The sequence below is a fragment of the Astyanax mexicanus genome, chromosome 8 (genome assembly GCF_023375975.1).
Source record: "Astyanax mexicanus isolate ESR-SI-001 chromosome 8, AstMex3_surface, whole genome shotgun sequence".
Taxonomy (NCBI): domain Eukaryota; kingdom Metazoa; phylum Chordata; class Actinopteri; order Characiformes; family Acestrorhamphidae; genus Astyanax; species Astyanax mexicanus.
Genome location: NC_064415.1, coordinates 49402002 through 49427785, shown reverse-complemented (window position 1 = coordinate 49427785; position 25784 = coordinate 49402002). Strand labels below are relative to the sequence as shown.

General features: G+C 36.9%; 5 protein-coding genes across 10 annotated transcripts in view; 3 read left to right on the top strand and 2 right to left on the bottom strand.

Annotated features, from left to right (window-relative positions):
* The window catches only part of LOC111190415 (zinc finger protein OZF-like), a 589012-nt gene that overhangs the window by 333290 nt on the left and 229938 nt on the right, over window positions 1-25784 (top strand). The window lies entirely within an intron of this gene.
* LOC103025045 (zinc finger protein 501) overlaps window positions 1-25784 on the top strand; it is a 266885-nt gene that overhangs the window by 11163 nt on the left and 229938 nt on the right. The window lies entirely within an intron of this gene.
* Window positions 1-25784, top strand: part of LOC103044584 (zinc finger protein 501) — a 234011-nt gene that overhangs the window by 53073 nt on the left and 155154 nt on the right. The window lies entirely within an intron of this gene.
* Window positions 1-25784, bottom strand: part of LOC111190412 (zinc finger protein 345) — a 406705-nt gene that overhangs the window by 324244 nt on the left and 56677 nt on the right. The window lies entirely within an intron of this gene.
* Window positions 13264-22753, bottom strand: LOC111196296 (uncharacterized). The gene is made up of 3 exons (XM_049482402.1): window positions 22255-22753; window positions 15966-19456; window positions 13264-15523 (listed from the first exon to the last, which is right to left on the bottom strand). Exon 3 carries the CDS (start codon window positions 15516-15518, stop codon window positions 14490-14492), a length of 1029 nt encoding a protein of 342 aa, XP_049338359.1. The 5' UTR covers window positions 15519-15523; window positions 15966-19456; window positions 22255-22753; the 3' UTR covers window positions 13264-14489.

Below are 25784 nucleotides of genomic sequence, written 5' to 3'. Positions count from 1 at the left end.
GCAAGAAATTACAGAAATTACTCTAAAGATGATAAAAATGTATTTCACCAAGTAGTTTAAGCCAAATATGAGCATTGTTCAATTAGAATGTGCCTCAGCTGTCAGATTTAACTATTCACTTCATTTGAAATGAATAGACTGAATATGCATATACAAAAATATATAAACATATACTAGACCAATTTGACTGGTTGTTGCTCCTCATGTGCACATATCCAGCCAATGTAGATTTTTGTAATAATTTGTGTAAGTAGCTTAAATAATGCCGTTCTCTTTTTGAAGGATGTTGAGGACGAGCACGACCAGGCCCGCCCCATAAACTGTCATTTGGACCCCGAATTAAACCCAACATTTTTTGAGTAAGTAGAACATTAAAACTGAGCCTTTTAAAAACATTTTGGGCTCTTTGAATGATCAAAATCTGTTCAGGATAATGTTAATTAACATTGTAACAGAAAAATATTTATGAAGAACAGATCTCTGAAAGATTAAAACATGAACAATGAGAACACTGATCCACAGGCCTAAACATCAGTAAATTAGGCTACAAGAATGATGTCTGAATGACTTTCCTCTAATCTAACATAATTTAATATGATTTAAGAAAAAAATGTTTATTTTAAAGTACAAATAACATAAAAAAAAATGCAGCCTATGTCACACATTATTTTCTTAAGCCTGGCCCTGCCAATTTACTTCTTAATGCACCTGTGTCCCATTAATGTGTGAGAAGACCTGAAGCTCTTTCCACAGTCTGAGCAGTAATACGGTTTCTCTCCAGTGTGAATGCGCTGGTGTCGCAGGAAACTGCTCTGTTGATTAAAGTTCTTTTCACACTCTAAGCAATAATATGGTTTCTCTCCAGTGTGAATGCGCTGGTGCCGCTGAAAGGCACTCAGATCATTAAAGCTCTTGCCACAGTCAGAGCAGTGATACGGTTTCTCTCCAGTGTGAATGCGCTGATGTTGTTGGTAATGACTCTGTTGACTAAAACTCTTGTTACACTTCGAACAATAATACGGTTTCTCCCCAGTGTGAATGCGCTGGTGTTGTTGCAGAGTACTCAGTTGATTAAAACTCTTTCCACAGTCTGAGCAAAAAAATGGTTTCTCTCCAGTGTGAATGCGCTGATGTGTTTTGAGGTTATCCTGTGTAGCAAAACTCTTTCCACAGTCTGAACAGTTAAAAGGTTTATTTCCAGTGTGAATGCGTTGGTGTCGCTTGAGAACAAAGTGATAATTAAAGCTCTTCCCACAGTCTGAGCAGTGAAATGGTTTCTCTCCAGTGTGAATGCGCTGGTGTTGTTGGAGGTGACTTTGTTGAGTATAACTCTTTCCACATTCTGAGCAGTGGTGAGTTTTCTCCTTCCCTGTACTTTTCTGCATTTGTGTGTGAGGTGTAGGGGAGGGCGTTTTCTGAGTATTGGAGATTTCTCTGGATGCCATGTTCACTCCTTCATTGCATTTTAAGGCTAAACTTCATCCAGGTATGAAAGTTGACACAGGGACTTGAAACAGGCAGCATTCAGTCCTGGAAGAAGCACAGAAAAAGGAAAGTCTTGTCATGTAATCGGAAATCAGGGTCGATCACATAATAAAGGATCTGAATCGTGCTGAATAGATCCGGATCACTGATGAATCCAAAATGTAAAGTTGCGTTAATACTCCACAAGTTCAGTATACACTTACTATGAAGGCTTTTGGGCGATCCAACTTTTTCTCTCTCTCTCTTACACACGTTTCCTCTTTCCAAATGTTTTTAAATGCGATATATGCAGTTACACTAGTGTATACAGTGATGTGTAAAAGTATTTGTCGCTTACAGATTTCTTTTGTTTTTGCTTTTTTGTCATAGTTACATTTTTCAAAAGTATCAAACAAACTATCAAAGATAACCTAAGTAAATATAAAAAGCAGTTTTTTTATGATGATTTAATTTATAAAGGCAAAACAAATCTATCTACATATGGAAATCTATCCTATGTGAAAAAGTAATTGAACCCCCATTAACTAACTGTGATGAACCACATTTTCATAATCTACATCCCGGCCTGATTATTGACAGACCAAATAAAAAATAAACTAAAAATTTGTGAGCTTAAGCTCAGGTGTACTTAGGGGCAAATACTTTTTCACATAGGGTCAGGTTGATTTGGACAGATTTTTACTTTTATAAATGAAATCATATTTTAAGAACTGTTTAATATTTTCTCTGGGTTATCTTTGTCTTAGCGTTGGGCAGTATGACCAAAACAGTAGATCACATTATTTTTTCAAAATTCTGACAGTTTCACGGTATATCACAGTATTTTTATTATTATTACTTACTCTTTTGTTGTTGGTGTACATTTAATATTAAATATTTTTATATTTAATATAGGCTTTAAACAAAATATTGGCTCACTATATATAATTACACAATATATAAAGGAATCAGGGGGGTTTACGTGCGTTTACGCGAACTGAACCGTGACCCGGACCCCTACCGTGACGGTTTGTAAAGAATACACGTAGCGTTACGTACGGTAATACTGAATGAATTAACGTTGAAGAAGAGTTTTGCTTCTCTAATTACTATTTTAATTTAATTTTAAACCCCACCCAAACTAACCAACTCTTAGAAAGAACTCTGGAACATCTACATATAATGTTTCTACACACACTACATCTAAGTATATGCTAAATACCACATGATCTATTTTTATAATGAATCAAAGATATACTTTATGTACACAAACAGACTCTGGCGTGGAGAAACACGTGACCATAAATGAGATATCTCTACAGTTAGCATGAAGTTTCTAAACAATAGCAGCACAATTTAACACTTTAACTCACCAGACAAGATAATTATTTCTCCAATAAATCACCGCTCAGGGTTCGTAAGTAGTCCCTAAATCTCCTGTCCACCTTAAATAAAGCAGAATGAAAGTGTTGATCAGAGATAACTAGGAGAAGATGATCCTCCAGCTCCTGGATGAAGCTGCTTGTGTGTGATGTTAAATGCTGCTCCTTCTGAATGTGTTTCTGTGTGTCTAAGAGTAAATGTAGAGCAGTGTGAAGGTGAAGAGTGGAACATCTCCATACCTGCAGCAGGTGAGCTGATGGTGTTCCTCCAGCAGAGCAGTCTGAGTACAGAGATGTGGAGCTGGATCTTCTGCTGCTCCACTTTACTGGAGACCGGGGGAAACTCTAACCACCCTTCCATATTCACCTACAGAGAATACAGTCTTCATTTTAAACCACAGCAAACATCTGTCCAAAGCGCTGAAACTATTAGAACATGTCCAATCAATACATCACAATGACTGAGGAGCCAATCACATTGCAGAACCAGTGGCGTTACATCCGGCAACCAGCTGTCAATATAAAAGTCCTGCAGCGGTGTGAGCTTTACCTCGTTTCACTGGTACCTTTAACTGTCCAAACACAGCACATTTCCTACTCCATCAAATGCTATTATAATTTTAAAGTCGCAAAATGCATCTAAACAGTGATTATCTCCAACGTCTGAGTGTGTTTATACATTATATACTGAAAACCTGCAGAAAACTATTTTGCGTAATCTCCTCCCCGAAAGACCTGAATAAAGTGAGCTGTGAGGTAGTTAATTTAACCAGGAAAAGATTGGAGCCCTCCTGCATTTTGTTGATTCAAATGAAATTTAGCTGATTTTAAGAAATTTAAAATATTTAAAACATTAATTTCTGTTGCAGTTAATCTCTAGGACATTAATTTAGATTTCACTGTTTTATTTCACCTGTTTCATTTATAACCTATATAATACAGTTTATGTGTTCTATGGTTTTGTTTTACTAATATACGACATGAAAATTGCCATAATAAATGTTATTTTCTTCAGTTTATTTCAGATGGGTTTATTAATGGACTTTAACTTGGTGCTTATTGGCTCCCTGCCACAAGGTAATCTATTATACTGCTCTGCTAGCTACATGCTAGATAGGTTACAAAGCTACACAGCACTGGGAGAGAAAACTAGTTTATTATTTATGTATTTTTTGCATGAAGAAATGTGTAGATTAATTTTGTATGTTGAGGAGAGTAGTGTTGTTTTACAAAACACAAAAGGTTTACAAAATTAAACACAAAAAATACTGAAAGTAATGTTAAAAGTGATACATTAATTTCAATTTGTGACAAAAATGTGTTTTAATTTTAAAGTAAATACTTATTTTACATTCGTAACTCATAAAATAAACGCAGTTATCCCTTTTAAAGTAGTCTTTTACTTGCATTCCTAAAAATGCTGCAACCAATAATAATTAGGCCTGCAGTACTTACTGCAATTATTGCTGTAATAAAATGTATTAATAAAAATATTTTACAGGTATTGTAATTAAATCCGAAACTCCTGAATGTTGGCCTTTAATAATGTTTTTTTCTCTCGGTTTCTCTTACTCCAAAGGTCTGTCCCATCAATGGTTACTGGATCCCCTTGGTCATACTTCTGAATGATGTCCCAAAGCAGACTGATGTTATAACCTGAATGGAGAAGAAGCTGAAGGTGAGGAAGCAGAAGAGAAACAGCGCCCCCTCCTGAAATATAAGTGTTTCTACATATTTCACAAGTAAAGTTTTAGTACAGTGTTTGGTGGGTTTCTGTCACTGTGGGCTCCAGAGCGCAGTAGTAGAGAGCAGAGTCTGATACTGCAGTAGAGGAGATGATCAGATTCACTCTTGATTCACTGAAATCCACTGTAGAACTGAATTGTGGAAATAAAGGGTTTGGTTCACTTTTAGCTCCTTTTGTTGGAACTATCGTCAGTAAATATTCTGGTCTGGATCCAGGATACTGACGATACCAGAACAGAGTGTCTGCTCCCTCATACTTGTAGGAGATAGTAACTGTCTCATGTTTAAAAGTGTAAAGCTGTGTTTCATTCACTGGTTTTATTGACTGTGCAGAACAGTTCCCGGTGGAGAAATAAAAAACAATAAGAAGAAATTTACATCAGCATTGTAGAAAAGATGAACTTCACTCCACCTAATTCATCACTGATACACTCAGACACATCACCACAAAACCAACACAGAAAAGCTGGATTCTAAAACACAGTAATATATTTCACACAGATAAAGATCTAGTTAATTCCACTCACCAAGTATGATGATAAACACAGTCAGAGAGCACAGGAACATCATGGTGACTCCAGTGTTCAGATAATGAGGAGAGATCTGGGAGCTACTTTTTTTAAGCATGTAAAGACTCCTCCTATATTAGTTATAAGAACAGAGGAATGAAGATCAGAGAAGTGTAGTTCTTTTTCACAGTTAATATACAATGATTCCGTTTTGTTGGATAATAGTGAATCTCACTCTGTGCTCTTTTTGTGTTAGTATGGTGTAAATGATGCTTTACTTCAAATATGAAAATATTCTGCATGTAATGTGATCTGTAAATGTTTAAGGTTTTTGATATTTTGAATATGTCTGTGTCTATATAGGGAAACGTATTTAGTTTATGTATGAAATCACTAAATTAAAATGTTTGTGTGGAATTTTAAATGTTGTACTCTATAGAGCAGGTCCTGATTAGGCCTGCCTTATTGTGACAGATTATCATCACACCTCTGTGTTTTAACATATAATACATTGAAAGTTTAGAAATTAAATGAAGGTTATTTTTTCAGTTGTTTTAGTCAGAATACAGTTAGATTTCTATCACTGTGGACAGTAGTAGAGAGCAGAGTCTGATACTGCAGTAGAGGAGATCTCAAGATCCACACTGTTTTTCACTTTAATCTCAAAGTTAGCTTCATCAATCAAGATTAGAAACTCGGGTCTGGATCTGGAATACTGACGATCAAGGGCGTAGGAGCGGGTCTGAATGATATACATATGACAAAAACTGATCAGTTATCACCTAATATTTAAAATAATATAACAGATTTGATTAATATTATTATTAATTATTGTATGTTGTATATTTACATTTTCTCCAAACTGAGTAGCATTGTGTCCCTCACTTTTAATTGTTTCTACTGAAAGCACTTCTTATCATGGTGTCCTTTTATGAAAAAAAAAATGTAACTTTACGTTTCATAGGGATTTTTGTCAGAAGTTAATATAAACGTTAGACGTCAGGACATGTGTTCTTACTGTAAACTACAAATGAACAGAAGTCAGAGTAGATCAGTGTTTCTTAACCCTGTTCTTACATATTCTACTGCATATTACCACTGTTCTGCATATTCTAGAGCTTCCTCTGCTTTAAATGCACTTAATAAAGTAAGTGATGGTATGATGTGTCTAATACACTGCTGGACAAACATGATTAATTTAGGATCCATAGAGGGCTAAGAGATTTTAACAGGTACACTCAGTAAAGGACTGTTTATTAGCTAATCAGTTGGATCTGATGGAAAACAAATTTAACGGCAGTGATCAGGGTTAAGAAACTGCTTTAAACTACCAACATTACCCAGTGTTGTACTAAATTCTAGCTATTATCTCCATCCAGCTTCTAGCTGAATAGTTACCTAAATGAATAAAAATTAAATAGTTATTAGCTGATCAGGTACAGGGTAAGCTGAACATTAGGCTATATAGTTTTGTTTTTCTTAAACTAAACTAATTCCAAAGCTAATTCAAAAGTTAAGCTAACTGACTGTCACAGGTAAGGTTACCAACCGTCCCTTGAAATCCGTAATCGTCCCGTATTTGGGCAGTAAAATACGCGTTACGTATTGAATTGATGCGGGACGTGATTTGTCCCGTATTTTTAAGGTGAGTTATCAAGGCGGGTAATTTGTTTCAGAAACACCGCTGCAGCGCTGCCCCCCTCCGCTGGAGAACAGCCACTCCTTATGAACAGAGGCTGTGACTCTCATTGGTCCCGACACGGAGAGTCACAACCAATCAGAAGTGCAGCCTCTGATCAAGAGTGGCTGTTCTCTGAGCGGAGGAGGGGCAGCGCGGTGGCGCGTTCTAAATCACTCCCTCCCTATCACAGAACTAGTGCACTATTTACCTCCGGTTAACACGTACAGCGTTTAACAGCACGCAGCAGGAGAGAAAGCAGAGGCTAAGGAGAATACAGGGAGAGGAGAATACAGGAAGAGGAGAATACAGGGAGAGGAGAGTACAGGGAGAGGAGAATACAGGGAGAGGAGAGTACAGGGAGAGGAGAGTACAGGGAGAGGAGAATACAGGAAGAGGAGAATACAGGGAGAGGAGAATACAGGGAGAAGAGAGTACAGGGAGAGGAGAGTACAGGGAGAGGAGAGTACAGGGAGAGGAGAGTACAGGGAGAAGAGAGTACAGGGAGAGGAGAGTACAGGGAGAGGAGAATACAGGGAGAGGAGAGTACAGGGAGAGGAGAGTACAGGGAGAGGAGAGTACAGGGAGAGGAGAATACAGGGAGAGGAGAGTACAGGGAGAGGAGAATACAGGGAGAGGAGAGTACAGGGAGAGAAGAATACAGGGAGAAGAGAGTACAGGGAGAGGAGAATACAGGGAGAGGAGAATACAGGGAGAGGAGAATACAGGGAGAGGAGAGTACAGGGAGAGGAGAGTACACTGAGAGGGAGCAGTGTCGAGGTTCCATGTGTGATATGCGTCTCCAGAAGCTGATATGGTATAAAAAAAAGCTAATTTGAAAGCATAAATTGCACAATTTAATTCATTACATTAAACATATTTCTGTTATGAACAACATATTTCTGAACGAAACATACAGTACTGTGCAAACGTTTTAGGCACCTGTGGGGATTTCAGTGAAGAAAAAACTTCTTATCTGTGCAGTAAGTGTTTATTAGCTCAGTAAAACACTAAAAATAGAATAAATACAAACAGCACTTTTACAAATAGCTGAGCTTTGAAAGCACTGTTCTCCTTAATAAAACATCTCCTAATCTCTCCTCCTCATTTGAGTTTAATAGAGTTATTTCTCATCATATCTACACCTGATTTGGTAAATTGGTAAAGCAGGTGAGCCGCTGACGGAACTTACTTTGTTAAATATGAGAATTCCTTGTTATGTTTTACTGTATTTATGTTTATTTGCATCTGTTCAAATCATATGTGGTGCTTTTTCCCGGTAAAAACACTCATATTACTTTGGTGCCTAAAACGTTACTAAAAGTGTCTGCCAAAACTTTTTTTTTTTAAACAAACTTAGCATATTGTTTCATGGTTTTAAAACTATATAAAACTATTAAGAGTGTGAGGGTTTGGTTTTCTCCTATCACACCCTTCAAACCATATGGTTGAAACTCATTGGTAAAGTGCCCTATAGACTGGCAAAAAAGACACAAATCCATATTGGCTGCTCTTCTTATGGGAAAATTGTGATTGAGTGCTGGCTAGGATGCCTCTTATTGCAAAAAAAGAAGAACTTTGTTGGTGGACCGCAACCGTCTGGAAACTACAGAGCAGACCTGGATATCAGACCTTCCCTGTTGGTGTGGATGATCCAGCACTTGACACCAAGGACTCTATCAGTTTCTCAATTTTCCTTTTCTTGGCACTTCCATTGTGTCACAATACAGTTCATTTGGCAATAATGACAATATTATATAATTTAAAAATGTATTTAATCTCACAAAAAAAAAATGTTTAAGAATGATTTCAATTTCAGAATATATAGACATAATTAGGCTTAAAATATAGAAGTTCAGGTTACATGCTAATCTTGCTAATATCTCAATGTTTGTTTCTTTATTTTAGTTTAAAATAATCCTAAACTAAACAGTTTACAAAATCATGCAGTATATGCTGTACATTTAAACCTTTCTATAATCTAAATTACAACATATCTAATCTACAGCATGTCTAAAAGAACCCACAACCAGAGAATCAGGTACATGCATGCTACATGTTGTACGGTGGAAGAGGAACATCAGTACACTGTAAAACCCGATAAGTTGACTGAACTCAAAACTTTTGTCGTAACCGATTACCTAATAAATTTTAAGTTCATGTAAAATATTTTTTAAGTACAGTGAACTTAACAAATACATACACAAACATATTTAAAATTAATATTTTCCTGAACTTGTATTTAGTCTTCTTTCTGGTTTCATTCAACTATTTGTTTTAAATACACATAGAAAAGTAGATGAAAGAAAACAGTAAACAACTAAAAGTACTGAGAGCACAGCGAGAACACAGAGTTACTGCAGCTCAGTAAATGAGGCTTGTTCTACAGCCTACAACACAGAGAGCAAGTATTTAATCATAATCTGTGATCTACAAGTTTACCTAAGGTAGCCCCGGGTGAATCACTACACACTGATGGTGAGTGTCAGTAACTGTTGGACACACCCAGTATGCAAATAGATTGTGGCAGAAGCCAATGGAAAAGAAGCTGTTAATGGCAACAGACTAAACTCAGTTATTATAAGTTGGTTCAACTCAAAGATCTCAGTTTTAATGTATATATGTGCCCACAACTCAAAAAAGTTGAGTATTGTTTAGAAATCTCCAATTTTGTGTAAACCAGACTTAATTTATTTGAGTTCAAACAACTTCTGGGTTTACAGTGTAGGGGGTTTAGGATCATCATTAAATATTATTTCATGGCAGAAGAGGACATCTTCTTTGCCAAAGCTGAGCTTGTACTGCCACGTATATTTTCTCGTTGGGCTGCAGAGTCAGGTTCACTTTTTTTTCGGTCTCAGTCGCTTCTTCCCAGCTTTTGACCTGTGCCCCACCGTATTCTGCAGTCAGTGAGAACTGGAATTTGGCGATTGCTGCAGTCAGAGTTCCTGCCTCGTATGAAGCACTCAAGGACACTTATGTCCTTATTATGTAGAAACGCCCGAAAACAGAGAGATAGTGTTCACCGCCCTGACACTTTGGGTGGAGGTCATAGACTGCAGCATCTAAATCTGTACTCATATCAGACACGCACCGATAACGACTGCCTTTGATGATGAAAAACCTGTTTTGAGAGGCGAGGTAGTGGTCTCCTCCCTGACAGGAGGGGTGTAAGTTGTAAATTGTGAGGTCGAGTCCTTTATGTACATCAGTTGAGTACATGTAGCAGCCAAGGTCAGAGCGTATAATAAAGTGACAGATATCACTATGACCACACATGTCAACACCTTTGACTTTACTCCTTGGAAGCAGGTCTGCCATTATGTCTGGAAAGTAAAGAGACAGAAATCAGAATAATCATCCATACTTCCAATATTAATAAAAACAATCAAACACATCAAAGGGTTCATTGGACAAAAGGCTTAAAGGGACAAAAAATGTTGAAGAGCAGAATCTGTACTGACAGTTTAAAACTGAAGTTTATAAATTGTAAAATGTATTTTCTTTTTGTATAAGTGTTGAAGACATTTACACTTTCATTCAAAATATTGGCTAGGAAATCTATGGGAAACCCTAAAATTAGTAATTCCAGTAGTTTAGGAATTGTAAGAAATTGAATTTAGCAGTACTTGTTAATGTTAATATTAGAGATGTTAGTCTGTGACTGACGTGGGGTGCATAAAATAAGACCCTGAGAAAACCACACCAAGCTGAAATCAATTTAAAAAAAATGTAGTTATAAATATTAACCTAGCCCACTACTAACTCTAGTCTCAAATCTATAGTTCATACCAGCAGGAAGTCAGGAGGTCACTGGAAGGTTTGATTGACAATTTGGTTCTTAAAATAATGGGTGATGTGTGCAGCCTCCTCCTTTCCTAGAATGAGGTCACTCATTACTGTCCTTTTGGAACACCAAGCTGTGACCAAGGTTCAACTGTCTCTTTTGTGTAGGAAAATGAGACACCAAAAAAAGCAAATTAGAAGAGGAAGCATGTGTTTTGTTACTGTCTGGGTTCTGTGCAAGGTGTGAGAGGATCCTGTCATCAGTCATTATGTCAGCAATTTCTTCTCTTTTCCAAATTAAAAATATCTAATGTCCATCACACACCATTCACATTTAATGTGTTGGGGCAGAATTGAGTATTCACAGGCTAATAGGTGAAAGAGAAAGATACAACAAAAAACTTGCTGAGCAACGGAAACCGACATGCTTCCTCACATTAACAACTGACAAAGCAAATAACATTGCTTGGTTTTAAAATGGTACTTCTCTTATTGCCTAGTTCATTTAAATACCATGTTCTAATGGTTAATCAACATTTCATAGCCTACATTTGAATGTAGCTATCTTATTGTGCTGCATTAGCCATGCCTCGCTGAGAATCAGACTTTGCCCATGTTTGCTAGCTAGCAAAACAATTATCAATATAACTCTACAGTAATCATGTGTTATTCATATAATGTAATATATAAGTGTAATCTTAGTTTATTGAAAAATGAGCTCTAATTCCTGAATGTTATAACACCTATCTAAAGACTATTTCACGCTAAAATACATTTACATGAGCACTGCAATTCTAATGATAAACTTACCTTAGCAATGCCTGATGTTGTGATGTTGCAGTTTTTTTTTTTGTTTGTTTTTTTTTCAGACGGGCAGCGAGAGCAGCCGGACGCAGTTTGGGTTGGTGGTGTAGAAAAGTCAGGCCGGACAGTCTCCACCTGCAGCAGAACTATGGCAGATCTCGGTGTGGCTCTAATAAAAAGAATACCCAGCTGTGATCACGAGGCTTTGTAGGAGGATGAAACACCTAAAAGGGAAACTAGAAGAGGAAGCATGTGATTTTTGTTACTGTCTGTGTTCTGCGCAACGTGTTAGAGGAACTTCATCTGACAAATTTAAGGATTGGGTTGTGCATGGGATAATTAAGTTCCCTTGTGGATAAACTCACTGGGTTAAATTTGTGATCCCTCATTAACAAGAGGTTCTTCCTGATCGATTCACTACTCAATCTGGGTTATTGTAGGTTTAGGACCTTAACACACGCACTCTTGTATTTTGTCCCTGGGACACATATATCAAACCGAGGCAAGCGCTGATCGGTCTGCGCAGCGCTGCGTTAAGTCAAACAATCCTAACGAAAGCTGAGATATATGAGGCCAAAAAATATTTAAGTTTCCTTATAATTCTTAAAGAGAGCAGGCGATTGGACACTGTGGATAACATTGGATTTTTTTTTATTACTTTGATTTTCTGTTTTTTATAGAAATCTGTTTTATGCACAACAGAATAGACATTTTTCCTGAGTTTGGTATCCAGTAATATGGAATGGAATTTGTTCTTCTCCAATCTCAAGGTATGATTGAATAACAGTTTGATTTTTTTTTCTTTTATAGGTTTCTGAAATATGTTGTGCGCAAAACCGAATAGACACTTTTCCTAAGTTTGGTATCATATTACTCCTATACGACACAGTAGTAAAACTTGACACGTATGTTATTAATAGTACAGAATGTGTTATTTAAGATTTATTGGTGTGATTGGATAACAGTTTGATTTGCTGGTTTTATAGGATTCTGAAATCTGGTCTATGCACAACCGGATAAACAAGTTTTAATATTACTTAAAACATATATCTTGAATACATGAGAAATACATCTTTAAGAATTTAGCGGTGTGATATGATAACCCTTTGATGTTTATGATTTATAGGACTCCAAACTCTTGTCTTATTTCAAGACTTGTTATAGCACATATCTAAAGACTATTTCACGCTAAAATACATTTACATGAGCACTGCAATTCTAATGATAAACTTACCTTAGTAATGCCTGATGTTGTGATGTTGCAGTTTGTTTGTTTTTTTCAGATGGGCAGCGTGTCATTGTGTCATTGTGAGACAGTAGAAAAGAGAGCAGCTATTAATTAAATTATTAAGTAAACAGTAAAAAAAATAATGAGTATATAAATATATAAAACTATCAAGAATAAGAACATGAGGGTGGGGTTTTGTCCAACTACCCCCTATAAACCCTATAACCGCCCCCTATAGACTGGCAAAAAAGACACAAGCCCTATTGGCTGCTCTTCTTATGGGAAAATAGTGATTGAGTGTTGGCTAGGATTTTGCAACAACTTCGAATTAAGTGCCCGACTGGGATCTTCTCTGATGAAGAAGTGCCCACTTGAAGGTTAAATGTGAAGTGGTGCTTTTTGAAGTTGTGACCCTCTAGAATGTACATGCCTCATGACTGGGAGGAACAGTGCATGGTGCTGTAAAGGCTGGGTGAGGTGGTGTATCGGGTCATGGCTGGGAGAAGAACTATGGTAATGTACTGCAACTGTCTGGAAACTACAGAGCTGATTGACCTGGATGTCAGACCTTCCCTGTTGGTGTAGATGATCCAGCACCAAGTACTGTACAGGTGATACAATACAAAAGCCTTTAAAGGGAGTGCAGAACGGGCAGATACACTGATCTCTGGTGAAGAGTAACTGTTTATTTTACTTTGGGTGTATTGACAAATATCTTTCAATTATGATTACTTAACTTAGTATCTATAATTACATAAAGGTGTGAAACCTTGTATTTTATATGCATTAACCAATACTCACATTGTACTTGATACGCATTTCTATTACTCACAGTGTATTTTATACGCATTTATATAGAAGATTAACCAATAACCACAATATATATTCTTTACACATATAGTAAAACATTGTTTGATCAGGCATGTGGGCATGTGACTAACACATCTATTATATGACAAATTAACCCACATGATACATAAGGCATTTACTAACACATAGGATCTATTATATGGCAGACTAACCACGCGTTACTAACACATTAACATATAACATATGAAATCTATTGTGTGACTTGCGTAGCTCATGCTTGAAGCATTTCGTTCACTGCATGACCCTAACTAACGGTCATCAACTCGACTGGTACACTCGGTACAAGACTAGATTGCTACAATTGCTAGATCAAAGCGGCCTTCTGTGTGTGGGGGAACCTGCAGCTTCTTCAAAGAGGGGGGTGACGCACACTCACACAGATAGTAACACGATGTTCCATTCTGGAAGAACACAGTCAAGGTCAGACACTAGTGGTCCGGTCAGACACGAGAAACTTGAGTACTAACACGTGAAATTATGCATATTAACATGCATATTGGTTCTCCTGAATTCAGTAATAAATACTTGGTTTGCTTCCAACTTCACTCCACCTGTCTGCGACTCTATCAAACGAACACGTAGGGGAGTTGTACCCCGGATGAGGGGTGGGTGTGAACCCATCTTTCATTTTCTTTTTTACAACACTGGAGACCTCTTGCTTATCAGAGGGCACTTCCATTGTGCCACAATACAGTTTATATGGCAATAATGACAATATTATATAATTTGAAATGTATTTAAACTTAATAATAAAAAATTCTTAGTTTAGCTATGATTTCAAATGTCAGAATAAATAGAGTTAATTAGGCTTAATAGATAGAAGTACAGGTTAATCTTGCTAATATTTCTATGTTTCTTTCTTTCTTTGCTTTAATATAATCCTAAACTAAACAATTCTATTACTAAATCATGCAGTATATGCTGTAAATGTAAACTTTTCTATAATCTAAATTATAACGTATCTAATCTACAGCATGTCTAACCATGAAGAACCCACAACCAGAGAATCAGGTACATGCATGCTACATGTTGGACGGTGGAAGAGGAACATCAGTAGGGGGGTTTGGATCATCATTAAATCTTATGTCACGACAGAAGAGGACATCTTCTTTGCCAAAGCCGAGCTTGTACTGCCACATGTATATTTTCTCGTTGGGCTGCAGAGTCAGGTTCACTTTTTCTTCGGTCTCAGTCGCTTCTTCCCAGCTTTGATTTTCCGTGTTGACCTTTGCCCCGCCGTATTTTCCAGTCAGTGAGAACTGGAATTTGGCGATTGCTTCAGTCAGAGTTCCTGCCGTGTATGAAGCACTCAGGGACACTTTCCAGTTGTGCTCCATACTTGATGACTTGGCCTTGGTGTAGCCCACTTTCCTGCTTATCCTCTTTTCCCAAGTTATGGGGGTTTTAGAATGATTGGCAATGGTCTTAATGAGTTCCCATTTTGCAAATGCTGTACCGTGTGTGACAGCCACTCCACCAGGAAGGAAGTTCAGGATATCAGGGTGAACTGAGTATGTACTAGCATAAGGTTCATTTAGGTTATAAGTTCTGTGGAACTGGACCCCCCAGTCACCTTTCGGCTGGACCAAAAAAATGGCGTTAAAAGTCGCCCAGTAGTACAGGCCATCCTTGCAGTTGGGATGCAGAATATTTTCTGTTCCATCTCCATATGTAGTCAAATCAGAAGTAGTGCGAAACACTCCTCTGCTCTGAAAGATTATGTAGAAACGCCCAAAAACAGACAGATAGTGTTCACCGCCCTGACACTTTGGGTGGAGGTCATAGACAGCAGAATCTAAATCTGTACTCATATCAGACACGCACCGATAACGACTGCCTTTGATGATGAAAAACCTGTTTTGAGAGGCGAGGTAGTGGTCTCCTCCCTGACAGGAGGGGTGTAAATTGTAAATTGTGAGGTTGAGTCCTTTATGTACATCAGTTGAGTACATGTAGCAGCCAAGGTCAGAGCGTATAATAAAGTGATGGAATACACTATGACCACACATGTCAACACCTTTGACTTTACTCCTTGGAAGCAGGTCTGCCATTATGTCTGGAAAGTAAAGAAACAGGAATCAGAATAATCATCCATTTCACTAATATCAAAACAACAATCAACACAACAAAGAAAACAACAACACAACACATCAAAGAAAACGTGTGAGATCTTTAGAAATGGGACATAAAAAGAAAGTGTAGATGTCTTTTTTTCATTTTGTATATCAAAGTGTAGAAGACATCTACGCTTTCATTCAAAATATTGGCTAGGAAAACTATGAGAAACCTTAAAATTAATAATTCCTAGTAGCTCAGTACTTCTTAGAAGCTGTTTGGGTTTAACTGTACCTTGTTCATTTTAATTTTAGAAATCATTTGTCACTCCAACTGCACACCTCACCACCTGTCCTCAAACATGTCTGCACCACCCTCGCATACTTTTCAGGCACTTCAGACTTCCTCATACAGTACCACAGTTATAGTGAAGTTAGGGTTACCTCAGGGGTCAGCTCTGAGCCCCTTCCTGTTTTCAATGGTGATGGACAGGTTGACAGATGAGGTCAGACATTAGATCTCATGGACCATGATGTTTGCACATGAAATTATAATCTGTGGGGAGAGTAGAAAGACGGTGGAAGAGAACCTGGAGAGATGGAGATTTGCACTGGAGAGAAGAGGAATGAAGGTCAGCAGAGAAAAGGCAGAATACATGTGTATAAATGAGAGGAAGGTAAAAAGGTACAGATGCAAGGAGTAGAGGTCATAAAGGTGGATGATTTCAAATACCTGAGGTCAACCATTCAGAGCAACGGACAGTGTAAAAAAGAGATGATGATGATGAGGATTACAGCAAGAGAGAAAAGGGAAGGTGTACAAGATAGTATGAGACCTGCTATGATGAACAGCTGTCTACAAGACAGGAGGCTGAGCTGGAGGTGGCAGAGATGAAGATGCTGAGATTTTCATTGGTTGTGACAAGGTTGGACAAGATTAGAAATGAGCAGGTGAGAGGGACAGTCAAAGTGGATGGGATTAGAGATTAAGCTAGAGAGGCCAGGTTGAGATGGTTTGGACATGTATTGAGGAGGGACAGTGAATATATTGGACAAAGGATGTTGGAGATAGAGCTGTCATGTAGAAGGAGAAGAGGAAGACCTCAGAGTTGGTTGATTCATGGATGTAATAAAGGAGGACATGGAGATTGTTGGTGTAACCGAAGAGGAGGCAGGGAAGAGGACAAGATGAAGACAGATGATTCGCTGTGTCGACCCCTAAAGGGAGCAGCCGAACGACGAAGGAAGATGTTCATTTTAGTTTTGAAAATGTTAGTCTGTAAATGTTGAGGGGTGCATAAAAATAAGCTGAATTCAATTTCAGAAATGTATTTACAAATATTAAATACCAATACTAACTCCAACCTCAAATCTATTGTTTATACCAGCAGAAAGTCAGGAGTAGGGTTGCAGCGGTAACCGGTTTCACGGTATACCATGGTATTAAAATGCACGGTTATCATACCGTGTGTGTTTGCTTAGTACCGGTAAAAGGCAAGTCAGCGGAGAAACTCACCCGCGCATGCGCAACTCTGCTCCGCTTCAGCTACTCAGCACACAGCGGTGAGAACAGCAGAAAGTGCATCAGACTAAACAAATCTCCGTCCGCCTAAAAAAAGGCTAAACTAAAATCAGCAGTGTGGGACTATTTCAGAGACCCGCCGAACGCACCCGAGGATGGTTATCCGATTTGTAATCAATGTGGCCGTAAAGTCACAGCTAAAGGTGGACATCCGTCAAACCTGTTCTCCCATCTCCGAGAACACCACCCCGCTGTGCAGCGCAAAGTATGTGTTTAGTTTATAAATTTAATCTGAACCTAAATAAAACCTTTTTGTAGTCGTGCATAACCCATGCGGTAAGCGCCCGCAAAAGCGCCGAGTTATCCGAAATTTGGGCACGTGGGTACAGGCGTGAAGTGCGTGCTACAATGGATTCACCTGTCCGTGTAAAGGTCCGTGTAAAGGTATATATATATATATTATATATTTATTAGGGGTGTCACGATTCTCTAAATCCTCGATTCGATTTCATTTTCGATTTGAGGGTCACGATTCGATTCGATTCTCGATTTTCTTGTTTTTTTTTCTTGTTATTATTTTATGCCTCATAAAATTTAAATAATATATTTATTATTATTATTATTATAAATATTATAAATATTATTATTATTATTTATTAAGATATATATGGTAATGCCATCTAGTGACTTTTTTTGGTAGCAACAGTGTGCACTATTAAAACAAGCAGTTTATCAGAGCTGTGTGTGGATGGCTGGTGAAACTGCTCACTTACATGAAGCTGCAGTTCTTCATCCAACCACTAGTCGGAGCTGCAGCAGCACAAGCCCCGCTCTCTTCACTCAGTCACTACTTCAGTACAGCCCAGCCACGGGCTACAGGGCTCAGCCAGTCCGTTTTTACTGTTTCTGTAAACAAATAAAGGTTTTAACCCCACTAACCGGATAATACAGCTCACTACAGTTCATCTTTCAGCCCAAGCAGCTAACAGCAGCAGGTCAGAACAGCCGACACGGAGTCACTGCTCGGATTACATTATAAACAGGTCAGTTAGCGTGCTGCTAACCTCAGGATGTTTATAACTACGGAGTTTAGTGGACACACCACGGCCGCCAGGTAAGTCTTTTAAAGGCTACTGAAGACTATTAAAGGCTATTAGAGGTTATTGAAAGCATTGTTGGGGGGCAGAAATCAGTACAGGCTGGTTAGATAAGTGATGTGGTGAAACTGTGACTAGCGCTGTCACAGTGATGTTTATTAACGTCATTAAAACAGATTTTGTCAGGTATTGTCTTATAAATATTTACACATAACTTATATCTCTCCTGAAAAGCTTTTATTTTAGTCAGAAACACGCTTGTGTTTACTTTATCTGAGAGAAAGATGTTTTTTTAATTCAATGGAAAGCAACAGGTGTAGTCAATTATAAGTTTAAGATTTTTAATCCACCTCACTGTGATCTATAGTCAGTGTTCTCAAGTCACACTGACACGCATTTCAGCGAGTTCACACGCTCTCACCTGCGCGCACCCACCCCTCCGTTAGATACAGATACAAAACCTGCGCGCCCAACCCCCGCCCCCCCTCCCCCGTTGGACAGATAAAAAACAGTGATCACACTCCCGCCGACACTCAAAACTTGAGAGCCCTGTCTATATTTCTATAAATCCGTTTTCAGTTTCTCCTCCGTGGTTGAAAGGCAGCTGTCTCTCACACAGCAGAACTGAGGCCGGGGCTGCGCTCAAGCAGCGGCTCTCTATTTAAATGAATAGGATGCGCTGTGTTGGTGCCGCGCCATTTGCGTAGCGCGCTGCGCTATTTGCGTAGCGCGCGCGGGAGGGATCGTCGATCCTCTTTTTGACTTCGATACTCGAGACCATGACCTCATTTCGATTCGATTTCGATAAAATATCGAGATCGTGACACCCCTAATATTTATACATATATATATTTTTTATATACACTCTTAATGCCCTTAAGAGTAGTGGAAAAACCTGGTTTCCTTCACCTGATGGTGTACAGCTTTTTTTTTTTAAGGAGACATTAAAATTATAATTGTTCCAGGTTTCTACAATAAATAGTTAATTGAACAAAAAACCTTTGTTGTAATTTCTTTAAGGGTCAGTTTAATAATATACGTAACAAACTGTGATACCGTGATAACCGTGATACCGCGGTATTTTCTGAGACGGTTATCATCCCGTGAAAATCTCATACCGTTGCAACCCTAGTCAGGAGGTCACTTATTAATCTGGAAGATTAATAACACAAAAGGGTTTTAAATGGATGCATGATGTGTGCAGCCTTCTCCATTCCTAGAATATGCTGGTGTCACTCATGACTCTCACTGTCCTTTTGGAACATCCAGCTGTGACCAAGGTTCGACCATCTCTTCTGTGTAGGAGGATGAGACACCTGAAGAAGCAAATTAGAAGAGGACACATGTGTCTTTGTTACTGTCTGGGTTCTGTGCAAGGTGTGGGAGGATCCTCTAATCAGTCATTATGGCAGCAATTTCTCCTCTTTTCCTTTTCTTTTTGTAGGAAAAAAAGAAAAATGTGAAAATAAAGAAGGTCTTAGCCAGAGCATGGAGAAGAGAGACATTCCAAAAGAACTAAAGTTACAATGCTGCTGCAGTTCTAGAATATTTAGAGATGTTTATCACACACTATTCAGAGTTAATGTGTAAAGTTGGGGCAGAATTGAGAATAAAAAAAAACAGTCTACAGGCAAATAGGTAAAAGAGAAAGATACACAAAAACATACTAGAGCCGCCGGGACAGAGCTGTATTATTAATAAGGAAACAAATGACAGCCACTGGCCGCTGTCTAAATGAGAAATCTGGCCAGTCATGGATCCGATTCAGGGAGAAAGTTCCGCCTTTTAGGAGAAACAGGCAATCAGCTTGCTGGTTTTGCGGCACACGGAGGAGAGTAGCTTCTTCTCCTCACTGCGACTTTTAGTTTAATTAAATCAAATAAATAAAAAACAAATACAAATGTTTTTTTTTCTTTTTGTTTTGAGCAAGTATACAGCAACATAGTGTGACAATGTTTAAACCTGTTTGTGAAAAGTATAAAGAAAATGAGAATGCAGCAAAAGTATTTAATTTTAATAGGTGAGCTGTGAATGTTGCTAAATTAACTTAGTTCAGGGGTAGAATTAGTTGTTTTTAGAGTTTGTTTTCAAGTATTGTGGTGTAATTTATTATTTAGAGGGGTACAAGAGACAGTTGAGCTGGAGAGAGAGGAAATGTGAGAGATCAAAAGAAAGAAGAGGTTATAAGAAGTCTCTGCATAATGGATATATGAGTATTTTTTAAAGAGTATTAATAGTGTACGCCCCTTTGGACTAATAATTATTTATATTTCTTTCAATTTATTTCACTTTGTTTCAGTGTGTCATAAAATGTAAAATAATAATTTATAAACAAGTGAATTGTTTACATTATTACATTGTTACATGAAATTCATTGTTAATGTGCTGTTTTGCATACTTTATTGAGGAATGGTTTTTACTGAAGGAATATACACTGCTCAAAAAAATAAAGGGAACACTCAAATAACACAATATAACTCCAAGTAAATCAAACTTCTGTGAAATTAAACTGTCCACTTAGGAAGCAACACTGATTGACAATCAATTTCACCTGCTGTTGTGCAAATAGAATAGACAACAGGTGGAAATTATTGGCAATTAGCAAGACACACTCAATAAAGGAGGCTGGCTGATGTTTTGGTCAGTTTTGAATGTTGGTGGTGCTTTCACACTCGTGGTAGCATGAGACGGACTCTACAACCCACACAAGTGGCTCAGGTAGTGCAGCTCATCCAGGATGGCACATCAATGCGAGCTGTGGCAAGAAGGTTTGCTGTGTCTGTCAACGTAGTGTCCAGAGGCTGGAGGCGCTACCAGGGGACAGGCCAGTACACCAGACGTGGAGGAGGCCGTAGGAGGGCAACAACCCAGCAGCAGGACCGCTACCTCCGCCTTTGTGCAAGAAGGAACAGGAGGAGCACTGCCAGAGCCCTGCAAAATGACCTCCAGCAGGCCACAAATGTGCATGTGTCTGCACAAACGGTTAGAAACCGACTCCATGAGGATGGTATGAGGGCCCGACGTCCACAGATGGGGGTTGTGCTCACAGCCCAACACCGTGCAGGACGCTTGGCATTTGCCAGAGAACACCAGGATTGGCAAATTCGCCACCGGCGCCTTGTGCTCTTCACAGATGAAAGCAGGTTCACACTGAGCACATGACAGACGTGACAGAGTCTGGAGACGCCGTGGAGAGCGGTCTGCTGCCTGCAACATCCTTCAGCATGACCGGTTTGGCAGTGGGTCAGTAATGGTGTGGGGTGGCATTTCTTTGGAGGGCCGCACAGCCCTCCATGTGCTCACCAGAGGTAGCCTGACTGCCATTAGGTACCGAGATGAGATCCTCAGACCCCAGACCATATGCTGGTGCGGTTGGCCCTGGGTTCCTCCTAATGCAGGACAATGCTAGACCTCATGTGGCTGGAGTGTGTCAGCAGTTCCTGCAAGATGAAGGCATTGAAGCTATGGACTGGCCCGCCCGTTCCCCAGACCTGAATCCGATTGAGCACATCTGGGACATCATGTCTCGCTCCATCCACCAACGTCACGTTGCACCACAGACTGTCCAGGAGTTGGCGGATGCTTTAGTCCAGGTCTGGGAGGAGATCCCTCAGGAGACCATCCGCCACCTCATCAGGAGCATGCCCAGGCGTTGTAGGGAGGTCATACAGGCACGTGTAGGCCACACACAATACTGAGCCTCATTTTGACTTGTTTTAAGGACATTACATTAAAGTTAGATCAGCCTGTAGTGTGTTTTTTCACTTTAATTTTGTGTGTGGCTCCAAATCCAGGCCTCCTTTGGTTAATAAATTTGATTTCCATTGATGATTTTTGTGTGATTTTGTTGTCAGCACATTCAACTTTGTACAGAACAAAGTATTCAATGAGAATATTTCATTCATTCAGATCTAGGATGTGTTATTTGAGTGTTTCCTTTATTTTTTTGAGCAGTGTATGTCCTCCATTAGTAAAAGCTCATGATACTGTTTTTAGGTCAACAACAGTCATGACAATATAACTCCCAAATAAATCAGACTTGTTCTAACATCTAAAAACTGTTTCAATCTAACATACATTTATATGAGCACTGCTATTCTACTGATAAACTTACCTTAGTAGTGCCTGATGTTGTGGCTGGGTATTGGCTAACCTTTTTTTTCAGAGGGGCAGATACATGGATGACTGTGATCTAGTTAGAAATGAGCCCGCGGCAGGAGACGGAGTAAATCCAGGATAAACAGATTGGGGTGGATGCACTGTCCGGATAAATACATACAGCGTGAATGTGCTGTAGCGGTGTGGAATTTATCCCGGTTCTGAGAGTAAAGAAGCTGATGCGGAATATACGGATGTGCCGGTCACTATGCAGCTGCGCCTCGCCTTGACTGAGGTAAAGTTAGTTTTATGTTTCACATTCGTGAGAGATTCGGAATTCCGGACTTCCTCCCCCTTAATCAAAACGGAGATTCATCACTGTAATTGTGGTTTCTTGCTATAATGAGGGAACACAACAAACTACAACCACAGTTTTTACTGAAGATTGTATATTTTACATCATATTTAACAAAAATACAGCCGCAACGATAGCGCTCTCACCCCGCTTCTCTTCCCAACAGAGTGCTGCTCTCTTAGGGACCGTGGCACAATAACGGACCACAGCAAAAAACGAAAACCACTATTAAACTCTCTTAAATGTGATTCCTTGATGGCAAAACTAACAGTACCTTATACAAACATATATTGCCTACATATTACAAGCCTTAAAAAATAAATAGTCAAATTATTTATTTTTTTATACAACTTTATTAGTCAAATAAATGCATTAAACTCAGTTATCAATGAATGTAATAGTCTCAAATCAACTTTGTCATGTACATATACATGATCCTTACATATTACAAAGCTTATTTTTAATAAGTCTGTTAATTTATTTTAAAATAGAATTTCCTTACATGTTACAAGGCTTACTTTTTCAATTAGTCAATTCACTAATTTTACATTAAATGAATGAACAAATAAATGCATTAAACTCAATCATCGTTAAAAGTATTTATTTGAAACCAACTTTATCATGTACAGATATATATTCCTTACATGTTACAAAGCTTAATTTTTTTATTAGTTAGTTAATTTATTTTATATTAAATTAATGATCAAATAAATGCATTAAACTCAATTATCGTTAGATGTATTTATTTCAAACCAACTTTATCATGTACAGATATATATTCCTTACATGTTACAAGGCTTATTTTTTTAATTAGTCGGTTTATTTATTTTATATTAAATTAATTAGCAAATAAATGCATTAAAACTCAATCATCGTTAGAAGTAATAATTTCAAACCAACTTTGTCAAGTACAGATATATATTCCTTACATGTTACAAAGCTTATTTTTTTAATTAGTCGGTTTATATATTTTATATTGAATTAATTATCAAATAAATGCATTAAACTCAATCATCGTTAGACATATTTATTTCAAACCAACTTTATCATGTACAGATATATATTCCTTACATGTTACAAAGCTTTTTTTTTAATTAGTCGGTTTATATATTTTATATTGAATTAATTATCAAATAAATGCATTAAACTCAATCATCGTTAGAAGTAATAATTTCAAATCAACTTTATCATGTACAGATATATATTCCTTACATGTTACAAGGCTTATTTTTTTAATTAGTTAGTTCATTTATTTTATATTAAATTAATTATCAAATAAATGCATTAAACTCAATCATCGTTAGAAGTTATCATTTCAAATCAACTTTATCATGTACAGATATATATTCCTTACATGTTACAAGACTTATTTTTTTAATTAGTCGGTTTATTAATTTTATATTAAATTAATTATCAAATAAATGCATTAAAATCAAACATCGTTAGAAGTTGTCATTTCAAATCAACTTCATCATGTACAGATATATATTCCTTACATGTTACAAGGCTTATTTTTTTAATTAGTAAGTTCATTTATTTTATATTAAATTAATTAGCAAATAAATGCATGAAACTCAATCATCGTTAGAAGTATTTATTTCAAATTAAATTTGTCATGTAAAGCTTTATATTCTTTACATGTTACAAGACTTATTTTAAGGTGGTCAGTTAATTTATTTTTATGTTTTATATTTAAATAAATGTATTAAACTACTAAATTATCACTTTATGTAATATATTGAAACTACATTAATTCTGTTTATTTATTTAACAATACATTTGATAGTCAAATAAATAACTCAGTTTTAAATGTTTTTGTGTGTTTTCTACTTATTTTGTTTCATTCATTTATTTATTTGCAGAGAAAGCTTAGTGTGAAGCTTGCTTGACCATCTAAGAATCATCTTGGTGCCAAGAATCTCTTAGGAAATCCACTCCTGGCTAGAATTTTAATGTAATCTCATCAGCACCTTTTCATTTTCAACCCTTATGTATATCTGTACATGATAAAGTTGGTTTCAAATAAATACTTCTAACAATGATTGAGTTTAATGCATTTATTTGATAATTAATTTAATATAAAATAAATACACTGATTAATTAAAAAAATAAACCTTGTAACATGTAAGGAATATATATCTGTACATGATGAAGTTGATTTGAAATAAATACTTCTAACGATGATTGAGTTTAATGCATTTATTTGATAATTAATTTAATATAAAATTAATAAACCAACTAATTAAAAAAATAAGTCTTGTAACATGTAAGGAATATATATCTGTACACGATAAAGTTGATTTGAAATAAATACTTCTAACGATGATTGAGTTTAATGCATTTATTTGCTAATTAATTTAACATAAAATAAATTAACTAACTAATTAAAAAAATAAGCCTTGTAACATGTAAGGAATATATATCTGTACATGATAAAGTTGATTTGAAATGATTACTTCTAACGATGATTGAGTTGAATGCTTTTATTTGATAATTAATTTAATATAAAATTAATAAACCGACTAATTAAAAAAATAAGCCTTGTAACATGTAAGGAATATATATCTGTACATGATAAAGTTGGTTTGAAATTATTATTTCTAACGATGATTGAGTTTAATGCATTTATTTGATAATTAATTTAATATAAAATAAATGAACTAACTAATAAAAAAATAAGCCTTGTAACATGTAAGGAATATATATCTGTACATGATAAAGTTGATTTGGAATGATTACTTCTAACGATGATTGAGTTTAATGCATTTATTTGATCATTAATTTAATATAAAATTAATAAACTGACTAATTAAAAAAATAAGCCTTGTACCATGTAAGAAATATATATCTGTACATGATAAAGTTGGTTTCAAATAAATACTTTTAACGATGATTGAGTTTAATGCATTTATTTGTTCATTCATTTAATGTAAAATTAGTGAATTGACTAATTGAAAAAGTAAGCCTTGTAACATGTAAGGAAATTCTATTTTAAAATAAATTAACAGACTTATTAAAAATAAGCTTTGTAATATGTAAGGATCATGTATATGTACATGACAAAGTTGATTTGAGACTAATACATTCATTGATAACTGAGTTTAATGCATTTATTTGACTAATAAAGTTGTATAAAAAAATAAATAAATTGACTATTTATTTTTTAAGGCTTGTAATATGTAGGCAATATA